This window comes from Pygocentrus nattereri, chromosome 15 (genome assembly GCF_015220715.1).
Source record: "Pygocentrus nattereri isolate fPygNat1 chromosome 15, fPygNat1.pri, whole genome shotgun sequence".
Lineage (NCBI taxonomy): Eukaryota > Metazoa > Chordata > Actinopteri > Characiformes > Serrasalmidae > Pygocentrus > Pygocentrus nattereri.
In genome coordinates this window covers 7788517-7801720 of record NC_051225.1, presented here as the reverse complement: position 1 = coordinate 7801720, position 13204 = coordinate 7788517, and the positions used below count along the sequence as shown (strand labels likewise).

The following is a 13204-nucleotide window of genomic DNA, read 5'->3' as shown; positions in this document are numbered from 1 at the left end:
TTAATCGATAATAGCAATAATTGTTGGGTGTAGCCTTAGTCTGAGCATATAAAGACCACCATAAAGGTCTTCATTTCCTCCCTTTCTCCTTTAAAAGGCTGTGCAAAACCAGAGCAGAACATACCACTAGGTGTTGTATTCAGCACCAAGCTAGGAGGCCTCTTCTGTGGCCTGGGAGCTCCTGAATCTTGCGAGCTCTCTCTAGACTCCTCTGGCATCCCTCTCCTTTCTTCTCTCCCCAGCTCATCCTCCAGCACTTCCTCCATTGCCCTCTCCAGCTGCTCACTTCCGTTCCAGGACATCTGAGAGCACAAGACAGGCTGTCAAACAGTATGCTAAGGCAAAATTTTCTGCCATGTGTGTAGAGTATAGAAAGAGACTGTATATGTTAAGGCTGTGTTAAGGCTAATATGAAGCAAATACCAGCAATGTAAACACCCACAGAAACATTAGGCACACAGTTAAAAGGTTTTTGTGCATTCACAGGCTTCAGCGATATTAGCACTGTTGCAAAGCCCAATATTGCAATAACAATTAACAAGCAAGCATGGAGAGTGGAAGTACCTTAAGTCTTGGCCGGCCTTCTGAGCTAGATGGAGAGCCTTCGGCTCCGGGCTGCACCAGCACAAACTCCTCACTGGTGACTGTGGACACGGATTCAGTGGAGCCGCTCACTTTGCCCAGAGACGAGCGGTCATCCATGATAGCCAGGGACAGCCCTGCTGCAGCCCTGCACAATATATCAAAATTAGTTAAATACAAGGCTAATCAAAACTGCTTTTGGCTGCGAATATCCTTGTTCAAAAGTCTGGAATCAACGCTTTCAATGATATATAATAATAAGTTCAATCTGGTTTCAGATAAATGTATCAAAAAAATGCTATATGCTAGTCCTCTGAAAATTCATAGCTTTCAGATAACAAGAAGCCAGGAAGCTGTAATAAAAAGAAATTTCAGATGTCTCCACAATGATAAACAGAGACGTATATGATTCTGAAAACTGAGAAAGCTATTTAACATCAACAATAACACTACAATAAAATAAACATTCACAATGCATCGTATGAGAGGTCGCGTTCAAATCAGTTGGATAACTGATAAACATTTAAAATACATCTTTCTGTTTCTAGCTGATATAATTTAAATCTACACTTATTTATACAAATTATAATTAGTATATCAAATTATTTCAAACCTTTGAATGGTACCACTCCCTTCAGTTAATCTTAGAAGGCTGCAATTAACAACTTTCATTTATTAGTACGCCCACTTCTTCACAGCCTTATTCATTTCAGTTGACTTATCTGTCAAATCACAGCCAAGCAAGCTGCAAATACACACGAATGTGCTGAGAGCTAGTGAGTGCAATAACCACATCTCACTCAATCTCAATCATCACTTTAAACCAGACCACACAGACTTGCGCATGCACTTGCAAAAAACATTGAGAACTGCCAGACACTGAGAGTAAGAGAGGTCAAAAAGACAAGTGAAATAAAAGAGCACAATGAATCTGACATCACTAACACAACACCAACGCCTCAGGCTAGATTACAGGAGCGTCATCAGAAAAATGATAGCTTGACCAGCGCAGTTTAGTCGCACATATTGTCTGCTGCTTCTCTCACAAGACTAAGCAATCCTATGCAAAAAGGGGATCAGTAAAGTTCAGACACTATTAGTACATAGAGAGAGTCTTCAAATGCAGATAATCGTTTTTTATTTACATTTTTAAAGGGGAACTCCACCATTTCTTGATAATTTCTGGGTAATTAGATGGTTAAAAATGTAAACAAAATCATAAGAGTGGTTTGACGTGGAATTCACTGTTCTAGAGAAACTTATAGGGCCAGAATTGTCGATTATGGTGGCGATGGGAACCAGACATCCAAAGAGTTTGTTGCTTTTGTTACTACATAAAACTGTTATGAATACACTGCCTGATACCTGAGACATGGGTTTTATGATGGTTTTGAGAAGACCATACAGCAAGATCCAAGTGTCTGGGACCATGAGATGCTTGTGCAGTTTTTTCTAACTTAATATACCAAATCAGAAAGTTTGTAAACATAGTCGGTTTCACCTCCGGGTGGGTAACACTGGATACAAAACTTTGACAATAACTGTAAAATCTTGTGTTTGAGGCTCTAGAACATAATACATTTTACTTTATGGCTTTTCCTGTTTTCCAGCTTTCAAAAGCAAGTAGATCTACTATGCCCAGGGGATTCTCGGTCTTTACTAAAACCTGCAGCTGAAGCCAAAAACAAATTAGCAAACTCTTCACTCTTCCAGGTGAAGTTTGCCCAGTGCTATTACATCACCAGTGAGAGTGTGTGTGAGAGCGTGTGTAGAACAGTGTAGTATTTCATATCAGTCAATAAGGTTAACTAACTGGCAAGCAGGGTGGCTAATTAGCCAAATTAGATGTTTTGGAGTTAAATAAACAAAAAAAAATTTAATTGTTAATCATGGTTATCATTATGGTTCCAGAAGTCTCTTGAGCAGGTGGGAAATTAGAACTAGAATCTTCAGCTGTTTGGGCCAGTTTTTGTTTTTGAATGTGCGGTGGGAAAACACCCATCGAAAACAAACGTCTCCTCGGTAAACACTGCATTAAAATGTGAGGCTGGTTTATGTTCATGATTATAACAAAATGACAAAAATTAACCACAAAACGTTATTGGCCTGGTGAGATCATTTTAAAAACAGATGTCTATTTTGCCAATTTCATGGTTAAATAACTCAGGATTAGTATAAAATCCTGTTGCATCACTGCAGCACGTCCTGTGTTATCTACCTAGAAGTTCGCTGCTGCTGCTGTGATTTCTCCTATAGAAAGATTTTCAGTACAAATTCTATTATCAGCTTAACAGTTTGAATGAAATTTAGAATCTTTTCTACGCTCCAGCTGGCACAGGGACCACAAGTTTGTGCTAAAAGCCTCGAAAAGCCACCAAATCACTGAACATGAGCTTAAATGGAAGGAATTAAAAAATTTGTATATGGTCACAGTCAAAAAACTAAGTATAGTGCAGAATCTTGAATATATCTTAGTCATTATATCACAACTTTTTAATTTTTATATAATTTCAGTTTATTATCTAGTTATAAACTAACTATATAGCCTACATTACACTAGACAGTTTATATAACCTTGTAAATTCTGTCGTCATAATCATAATACTGATCCTGAGACAGTGACGATGTGAAATGCTTATCTAACTACACTTAAAACTGTGGTAGTCTCCACTGTTTAAATGCAGCAATTTCTTGAGTCTGACATCAGCAGGCCGTGGTGAAAGGCTCCGGAGACACAGAGTCTTTTAGCCCTATTAATCCTAGAGTCTACTCCCTACTGAAACACGCTGTCATGTGCTCTAATCACACTCACTCCATTAGCGCCACTGAAAATGGCCCAAGATAAAAGCTGAATGTTAACACAGCGCTCCTCTGTGTCGGACAGTCATTGTGCTGTTAACGTTTGTCAGCTGTATGTTCCACGTTAGCAATGGACCTCGGCCCTCAGTTCCCCTCCCCTTAGATACCGCCACTGTAAGTGTACACACTGTTATTACACTGTTATTACACTTACTCTTGTGGTCACAACCAAACAATATATATTACAACATCACTGAGAACGGAAATATTGCACGTCATTCAGAAAACACGCCTTATGTTAAGATGTTGATGGATTTTCGGTTCAAAAGTTCATTTAATTTCTGATAAACAACTTTTCTTTTCTTGATCATTGAACAGACAGTTTCTGGACAGCAACTTGTTCTGGTAGCCTAACTTAGTGATGCAACCTGTGACTCTCAATGCCTGCTGCTGGTATTGATGGAGCCGATGGAGCTCAACTGCACCGTGTCAAGGCAACTACTAACTACTTACTTTAACATCATGTCGCTTCTATAGAACGTAGCTCTAAGCTGTATCCTACAAATGTGTTTGCTAGCTGATGGTGAGCCTATGTGGTTAGTCCCATTGAAAAAAAGCTACCTAATATATCATCATTGCTAATTAAAATGTGCACATATATTCGCTATCAATACTGCCCACCAACTGATTGTAAATACAATAAAGAAAATTAATTAGGTTTATTTTATTATTATTATTATTTATTTATTGGTGTTTGTTTGTCTTTCCCTATGTATAAATGTTGATGTAGAGACGTATTTGCCCCTGTACTGTCTTTTGGTCATGGCTGTTGGTGCGTCTGTCTTTGCGTCTCTGTACGGGTGGGTGCTAACGTATACATTTTGTTTGGCACAAGCGGATTGTGTGGGGTTTTTGGTTTGTTCCCTTGTATTTTTGTATTTTGTTTGTTAACTTGGGAGAAAGCAACAAAATCTAAAGCAAGGACTGGAATATATTATCACTGTTACCATCTTATTTTTATTGTGATTGCTGCTCCTGCTTTGAAATAAAAAATATTTAAAAATAAAATATGCCCATGAAGCTAGCCCTGGTACAGGCCATTTAAGTTTGTTAGCTTGGGCTAATGATATATGGTAAAAAATAAGTAAGAACACTATATTACATCATATCTGTTACTTTAGGCTTTGTTTTTTAATACAATAAAGCCTAAAGCCTTGATTATATAATAATATATACATGCAGGGATGTGTGATGTTTTCATGGGTCGTGTCTGAGATCTTAGGATTGTCGGTTAATGATTAATTGCCAACTAATACTGGATGTTATCGGTCAAAACAATGACAAAAATGGCATCCCTGGTTTGGAGCATTCAACACTACAAAAGCACAATATCTGAAACAAAAGCTGCGTTTCACAGTGTCTCAATCTAATGCTCAAATACATTAGCCCCAACGCACTAGCCACGTACTAATATGCAATATTGCACTATGTGAAGACATTTTAAAGATACAATATATGCATTATGATACTTCTTTTCTTTGGGGTTTGAGAAGTTAGAACAAATGAAAAAGATCCAGTAGCACCACATAAAGAAAAAATACTATCAAAACCTATTAATACAGTGGTTTATTGAAAGTTTCACTTGCTGAGCTGCAAAAAGCCACTTAACTAGGCCTAATCCGATTGTAATGAAACATGCAGCTGGTCAATGTTCTTTGAGTGATGATAATATCCACAATATGCTGAGAAAGGCATATCGCTGCTGTCGAGAACAAACCCTCTATCTCCATATTTGTAATTTTTCAGTTTTTGGCATAATTTGATCATGCTTGTTGGCCTTTACGTGCAGTGTAAATTTCATGATGAATGGACAAACACAAATGGCCCAAATTGACATGAAAAAAAAAAAGTCTGCTTCCATTGACTTACTTTAAAAGGAAAGTAGGTTTTTTCCCTTTCCTGTGCCGTAGTTGTCGTTTTGAAGATATGAGGTTTTGTTCCGACAGCAGCAATATAACGATGTGACATAATTGAACACAATAACGATAAATACTGCCAAATTGGCCACACCTACACAATAAGCTGTTTTGCAGTTCGTTATATTGTGTTATGTTCCCAGATTGTAGGGGTTCAAGTGATGAATGAGGACTGCAGCTAACAAGCTATACAGCTTCCTTTATTTAGCACAAAACAAAAAGTAATTTTTAGACCTCTTTAATCTTACACTCTGAAAATAATGATCATTTTTTTTACACATAATAAAGCATAACGTCTTTGTAATTCTACAGACATTATTTTGACCCTTGCATCCTGTCTGTAATTAAGCCCTGCATGTTAGATAAGCACACACAGTGATTTCAATTACTCAGCGTGTGTGTGTGTGTGTGTGTGTGTGTGTGTGTGTGTGTGTGTGTGTGTGTGTGTGTGTGTGTGTTTGTGGGAGGGGAGGCGCTGCTACGTATGAAGTAACATGTACTTTCCTCTTTTAACTAATATGTGCATCCTGTCCTGCATTAACTAGGTTAAAGAACACAACAAGGAGACTTTACTAAAGGCCAGGGGCGAATACTGAAGATTTAGCTTAGCCTGAACAACTCAATCCATTAAGAAGGCTACAGGCAGATTTCCAAAGCAGTCTCTGCGATTAATGGACTGTAATTGTTTGGTTTCAACAGAGTTTGGGCAACAGATTCACACAGCTGGCTTATTTAGACAAAAAAACATGTGTTGTGACCTCATGTGACCTTGAAAGAGTATGAGACAAACAAAAATTAAACCAAGCCAGGCATCTTGTAACTGACTAGAGCTGTCAATTTCCCCCAAAACAGGCAGTTTCCTGGTCTGGCGCATCCAGAAACACAAACATGTGGACTGTTCAGGCAGAAGTGACCACAATCCTAATGTCAATACTGTCAATATTGATTCTATCAGTAACTGATTAATCTAAATACTGCTTTTATGATTAATCAAGTAACCAGCATTTTAAAAAAAATCAAAGCAGCACGGTGGACTTGGACAAGGTCCAATTTAATTAAAGATGCAATGATACCACTTTTCCCCTTCCGATCTGTGTTATTCCCCCAAATATGACCAATACTGGGACCCAACGTGAAAAGAATTTAAATGAAAACTTTTTCTTTAATATTCAATCACTAATATTGAAAGCTGATTGAAGAATTAAAACATGCTGCAATGTTTTAATTTATTTTAAGCTGATTTTTAGTAGAATTTTCCAATTTAAGTGACCAAACTCATCACCACAACACAGTAATACCTGAAGATATATCTGCCGACACTTTTTTGGGCAATTTTTCTCTTTACAATTTGTACTTTTTCATACCGTTGTCAAGTATTTTAAAGCTCATTTTTGAAACACATATTTTATACTTGTCACTTGCGCCAAATAACCTTCTGCTGTTTTACATCCTCATAATGAACAAGGAAATCTTTAAAGGACAGAGATTCAACAGTTCTTTTTTTTTTTTTATTTCAAAATTTAAGTAATAAGTAATACGAAAAAATTAACGTGGGCATCTTGCGATAATAAAAATGCAAAAAGAAAAAAAACAAAGTTCCTAAACTTTGTGCTGTATCACACAGTATTTGATATACTGCAAAAAAGCAGCGTTCTGTTTCAGAAATAAAACATACTAAGCTTGAATGAACTACACTTATTAACTTATTAACTTCACATTTGAATTTCAGAGTCATGAAAGTGCTGCTCTTTGTTACGGTTTATCTTTAAATGATCAATTAAATTGGACAGACTGAAATCCCCGCTGGTTGTGGCCTCCTCAAAATACTAGCACCACAGATTTCACAATGAGCATTTTCACCACTGCTTGCGTGAAACAATCCCACACAGCTGATTACACACTGCAATGCCAGTGCTGATGCAACTCTGACTTAAATTGATTATTTTTTTAATCCAGTAATCAAGACCGCCTTACATTCCAACATTTTTCAAGGCTTCGGCAGAAGCGGGCAGATACATTTCACCCAGCGCTGTTGAATCACACACTGCACCGTGACAGGGAGCAGTACACAGTATGAGTCTCCATGCAAAGCTGCTGCCATTAACTTCACATGTGTGCAGCGACAGTAGGCCAGTGAAGGAGGAACAGGCTTTACAGAGATTAGACTACATGCATTTTTCTCCATTGAGCACACCCTCAGAAAAACAGGAGCGATGGTGCAGTTTCCCAGAAGCTTTACCTCAAAGACAATAAACAGCCTACTATCAACCAGCCAGGCTGAATTCCTGAAAGCGGCTGACATGAGTCCAGAGCAGATAGATGGTAAGACGGTCTTTAAAAAGGTGGACTTCGGTTTTTCCCTGTCTGACTGCTCCTACAGCCACATGGCAGTGATGAAACTATGGGCAGAAAAACTTCACCCATTACATCACTCAGCACAATTAACACTGTGACAGGGCAAAGAACAACTCGCAAGCATTTGCTCATAAAGAGAACCTAAAAAGGCATTGTGAAACGTCAGCCTCTCAAAGAAGCTTAGTGTTGGGACTGCACAAAGCTGTGGCCAAAGCTCGCCACTATCTGTAGCAAGACATGCAAAACAGCAGCACTATGCTAAGTAAAATATACGCAGAAAACTGTTCAAAGGGGAACTCCACCGATTTTCCTACATTTCTGTCACGATTAAGCGGTTAACATGTCAACAGAGTCATTTAGACCTGTACGGAGCGAGATGCTCCATTCCTGAGAATTTTCAGACTTGCTCACAGCAGTGGTGATACGAACCAGACGTCCACCTCCACAAAACTCCCTCACAGAAAGTTATTACATGAAACGGTTTTGTTCTAGAACATATTTTATTTGGATCCATTCATGGTGGAGGAGTACATGAAGTATGTTCCAAGACAAAATAGTCCCCAAAGAAAACATTTTTCATATTAACCATTATTTTACCACGATAAACAGTACATATATAAACTCAGGAGACACGTGTGGGCTCACTGGTTGTTTTGGGTAGCAAGTTAAATGACACTGGGACCTCCGGTTCCTATCACAAACAAAACTGTGTCTGTTACAGTCTACACAAATGACTTATTTCAGGAATTACTATCATGTCACCCTGAGTGACTTTGTTTACATCTCAACCACTGAACTAGGAAGATATTTTGAAAAGTCCTCTGTAAATTCCCGTTTAAAAGGGCAGGACCATCTTACTGCAGTGTGCTATTTCTTTCTTTTTGTGCAAGTTTGTGGATGTGCTGCTTCAGGGTGGTCTAACGGGACAGTGCAAACATGCAATTAATGAGTCCTTCTTAGCAATAAGCCTCACTGATTCTCCACGTATAAGTTACCATAAACAGACTTGCTTAACAAGTTTTCAGGGTAGCAGCAAACAGAGCTTCCTTGTGTTTTCTATCTATTTGACTGTCTATGCGTTCTCTTGTGTGCCACAGCTCATGTTTCTGACCAGTTATTCTAGCTCGAAGGTTGCTGCACGGGCTAAAACGCCACCACGTTGTTAGAAACAAGAGCACATTTAAAACAAACCGGACTGGACAACTTAAAAAGCAGCTGGAAAAGCATAACAATGAATCTCGGCGCTTAGTTGCTCCTGCTCCTGTAGCTGCGCTGGTACTTGCTGAAGTAAAAAGGCAAAGTAACACAGGAAACGTGACCTCAGAAAACCCGAGCCTTGTCAGCACTGCTATAACAACGTACTTTAAAAAACACGCACGGTTATTCACAAAAACTGCTCCCGTGGAACGAAGTAGCCTAGCTTAGCTAATCTATCTGTGACGGCTAAGCTAGCTAATTTGTTAGCAGCCGCTGCTGGGAACCCAGGCAGTTCGGCTAGCAGGCTAATGAGCTCGGGGCTAACAGTCCGGGGCTAACTGATGAACTATTCGTGTGATTTTCTGATAAACACAAAGCTCGCCGAACACAAAATGTCACGCTGACGTGCAAAAGTGTCCCGCGAAACCCGACCTTTGCGTCCAAGTGATGTCAAAAATCCTGCTTTCTGTTTCTGAGCGCGGCAAAAGAAGCATAACTTACTTGCTCTCGGAGTTTGTGTTGCCCGGGGTCGGAGTGACTGTCAGCGGGAGCCGCTCGCCTTTCACCCCCGTTAGAAAACACAGAGAGCTCCGAGAGCTCCGACTAGCGATACACTGACTCGTGAAAGAATCTGTTCTTTTCAATCGGCTCTTTCGAATAATGCAGTCGAACCAACGAATCTTAAACTGAATCGATTGCTTTTTTGTGACATCCACGTGATGTTTGCGTGGAGAGTTAAAGGAGTGGAATTAATTTGATACTAAATGTAAAACATTTCGAATGTAAAGGGATGTCAACCACAAAATACCGTAACCAAAAAAAGCACTACACTGGAAAATATCGTGTTTTCTTTTTGAAAAAGTCAGACTATTATTGTGCTGATGGTGTGTTAGTTGTTAGGTATTTCTAGCTGCTATTGAAGTGTCTGCTCATTAAATGAAAGAGACCAAGACAGCTGACTGGACCCAAGAGGAACAGTGTAGGTGTAGCACTTGGTACCTCCCTGTTCCAGGCCATGTCCTGTTTGTCGTCTGGCTTCAAGTTCATTGATGCACAGCTGTTTCTTTGAACTTGGAGGTCACATCCCATTTCTGACACCAGTATAGCACCAGCGCAGAAGAAGATTACAAAACATTGTGCATATGGACGAATGCTTTTTACTGAATAGGCATTTCAACAGCAAGACTTTACAAAGACCAGGCATGCCCAGCCCAGCACTACCTCAACTTGAAACACAGGAAGCAGGCAATATTCGAGGATGGTAGACACTTCTAACTACTAGTTAACCACAAAGCCCACCTTCCTCTGACACAATTACTCCAATCAATACAACTACCGCGAAACCACACAGCAGCAACAACAACCCCCACTTTGGAGCCACTTTGCATGACCACACCTCCTAAGCTCCCCATGCAGTGCAGAACCCATGAAGGACATCACAATACATTCCTGGGTGAGCATGAGGTCTATAGTTCTCTAGTTCACTAACTATCTTAAAGTGGAATTCCACATTTTTCAACATTTCTGCATTTTTCAGTCGTTCAGATGTGAAACAAAGTCATTCAAAGAAATTGTGCACTGTGGAGAAACTTAACAACTCAGATTTCTTAATCGGGGTGGTGATAACAACCTGGGGTTATGATGTATAACACAAATATATTTTATTTAAACCTAAAATCACCGGTGAATCTACACGTGCTCCAAGTTTTTATATGGAATGTTGATGATACTAAAATAGTTGGAAACACACAAAAAAAAGTTTCCTTTGAGCAGTATTTCCTTACAACACCCTGTATTCACCTCTCAACCATGAGTTATCAGTATCAGTATCAGTTTTAGTTTTAAGTACATCAGTAAGTTCTAAGTATTAGATTCAATCTAAACAGACAAAGTAAACCAACAGCCAACAATGTCAATATTAACTTTTCTTTCTTTTTTTGGGAAGAATGTTTGGGAAAAATAGTTTCAAGATAAAAAAAAAACAATAATAATCTGCCTTAGTACTTCTGTTACATACATTTGATTATTTTATTTTAAGAACATCAAAATAGTACTTATAAATTATATTGTCATTGTAATATATGTCAAATATGCAACATATTACGTATATAAAAAATTCTGCCCACTCCTGTAGACTGAAGACAGTTCATATAATGATTAAAAATAATATGATTAAAATAATACAAATTCATAGATAAATGATATGATTTGTATTTCATAACCCCAAAATACTAAGAACATCCTCTTTGAATTCACGTCCATTTTCTCTCTGTAATGACACCCTTTTCAACAAAGTGAGGTTTTTCAGTTAGGCAGACATATTAAGCCCAAAGACTGTTCAACTGGAATATCTCTCAGCTGTTTTGCTGTTCGGACTTGTTATGTGGTTAAACTAGGAAATCCTGCTTTGTGAAATATCCACCTAGTTATACTATTTCTGTTATGTCTTATGTCCCACAAAACCAGCATGACTGGTCATTGTCATCAGGCTCAGACATTAGATGAGCTGAACTGAACATCATGTTTTATGGAGGGAGATGAAAATAAAGTGTTGGTTGTTGTTGACATCCAGTCTTACTCAACTCAAGAGTCATTAAATATCAGGGTGAAGGAGAATTAAACTGACTCAGAATAATCAGTGTAATCTATGGAGTCCCTAAAGTGACCTGGTGAATATTTTTTAGTAAGGCGTGGCCACAAAATACCTGATTGATATCTCTCATAACTAGTGTCCTAAATATAATAATTTGTGGCCTCAAAATAGTAATATATATAGGAATAAAGGAACTAGTGGCCTTAATATATTAATTTGTGGGCACGCCTTATTAAAATAATCACCTTGTCACCTTATGGGGTCCGTAATAACCTAAAACCCCGGAATGAAAACGAAACGGAGGGCCGATTCACTGAAAGAGGCAGTTTTACAGAATCGATTCAGTGAACTGAATCAAACACCATCCTGGGCTATGTGGCTTTTTTCCTCTCGCTGCGCCGAAACCACGCCCCTTGGTGATGACGTTTTAGTCCCAGCGCTCTCTCATTGGATAATACCGTTCTGTCGGCACAGTGTTTGTGCGCTGATTGGACAGCTGCTGCTCTTAGTTACACCACGCGCAGTTAGACCACGCGCTGCGGAGCGTCTTTCATTACAGTAACGTTATTATTATTATTATTATTATTATTTAGGCGCTGTGGTTGTGAATGGCGCTTTTACCGAGTGACATTAAAATCACAGATGCACTGTGTTTGTTTACCCAAATCACTGGAAAAAGAAAAAGAACACACTTTTCCACCAAATACCACCAAAATAAAGCTTTTTACACCACCAGTGTAGGAGTGAGTTAACTGGGATCTTATGAGGCCCAGTGTGAGAAAATAACAAGAGGACCTGCCACAAAACTGCCCAATCAATACTACTGTAAGTGTTCAATACTACTAGTTATTACTGCTTTGCAGGACACTGCTCAATAGCACAGATTGCACAAATGCACATCTGTGTACAGATTACTTCAATGTATAATTGGTACAAACTAAATACTATACACACACACACACACACACACACACACACATCACTGCTATCGGAGGAAAACTCATATCTCCATGTTTGCTGTTTTTTCAGTTTTTGACATAAGTTGAAAATACCTGTTGTCCTATAGACTGTGTGTACATTTTATAATTAACATCCCAAAATGACTTTGGAAGTGGGGGGTGTGGGAGTCTGGTTCCACTGACTTGCATTAAAGTAGGTTATTTCCTTCTCCTGTAAAGTTAATAAAAAGTAGTGCTGAGTAATTTCGTTGTTTCAGGGCTGTTTGTACCGTATGTTTTTCTTAAACTAATAAAATGAAACTCTTGACTCTTTAATTATTACTAACTACTACTAACAATAGTAATATTGGGCAAGACAAAGAGCGCTATGTCACGATTGAGGGGGTAGTCCAGCCCCCTTGTTTAGTGACTCTGCCCCTGATTGTTCCCACCTGTGTTTCCACCTGTGTCTTGTGATCTTTTGTTGGCCCTGTTATATTTAAGCCCTTTGTCTTGACTGGTCTTTGTCTGAACTGTCGGATGTACTGTATTCTCGTGGTGTTTGGTGTTTGATTCAGTGTTCATTTTATCATGCCTGTCCCTCCTGCTCTCCGTGTTGGATGTTTGACCCTGGACCGTTGTGACTATGACCCCGGATTTGTCCTTAATAAACGTCGCTTACCTCAGCACATGTATCCGCCTCCTCACTCGCAACCGTTACACGCTATTACTCACTATTATACAGTGTACTATTACTGGTAATT

General features: G+C 38.9%; 1 protein-coding gene across 2 annotated transcripts in view; it reads right to left on the bottom strand.

The window, feature by feature from the left end:
* Window positions 1-9529, bottom strand: part of rabgap1l (RAB GTPase activating protein 1-like) — a 139485-nt gene extending 129956 nt beyond the window's left edge. For both annotated transcript variants that reach the window (XM_017701333.2, XM_037545539.1), the window contains exons 1-3: window positions 9411-9529; window positions 565-730; window positions 125-302 (exon numbers count right to left, since the gene is read on the bottom strand). In XM_017701333.2, the coding sequence (XP_017556822.1) occupies window positions 125-302; window positions 565-702 (316 nt within the window). In that variant the 5' untranslated portion in view covers window positions 703-730; window positions 9411-9529. The remainder of the gene's footprint in view (window positions 1-124; window positions 303-564; window positions 731-9410) is intronic.
* Between the last annotated feature and the right edge of the window lie 3675 nt (window positions 9530-13204).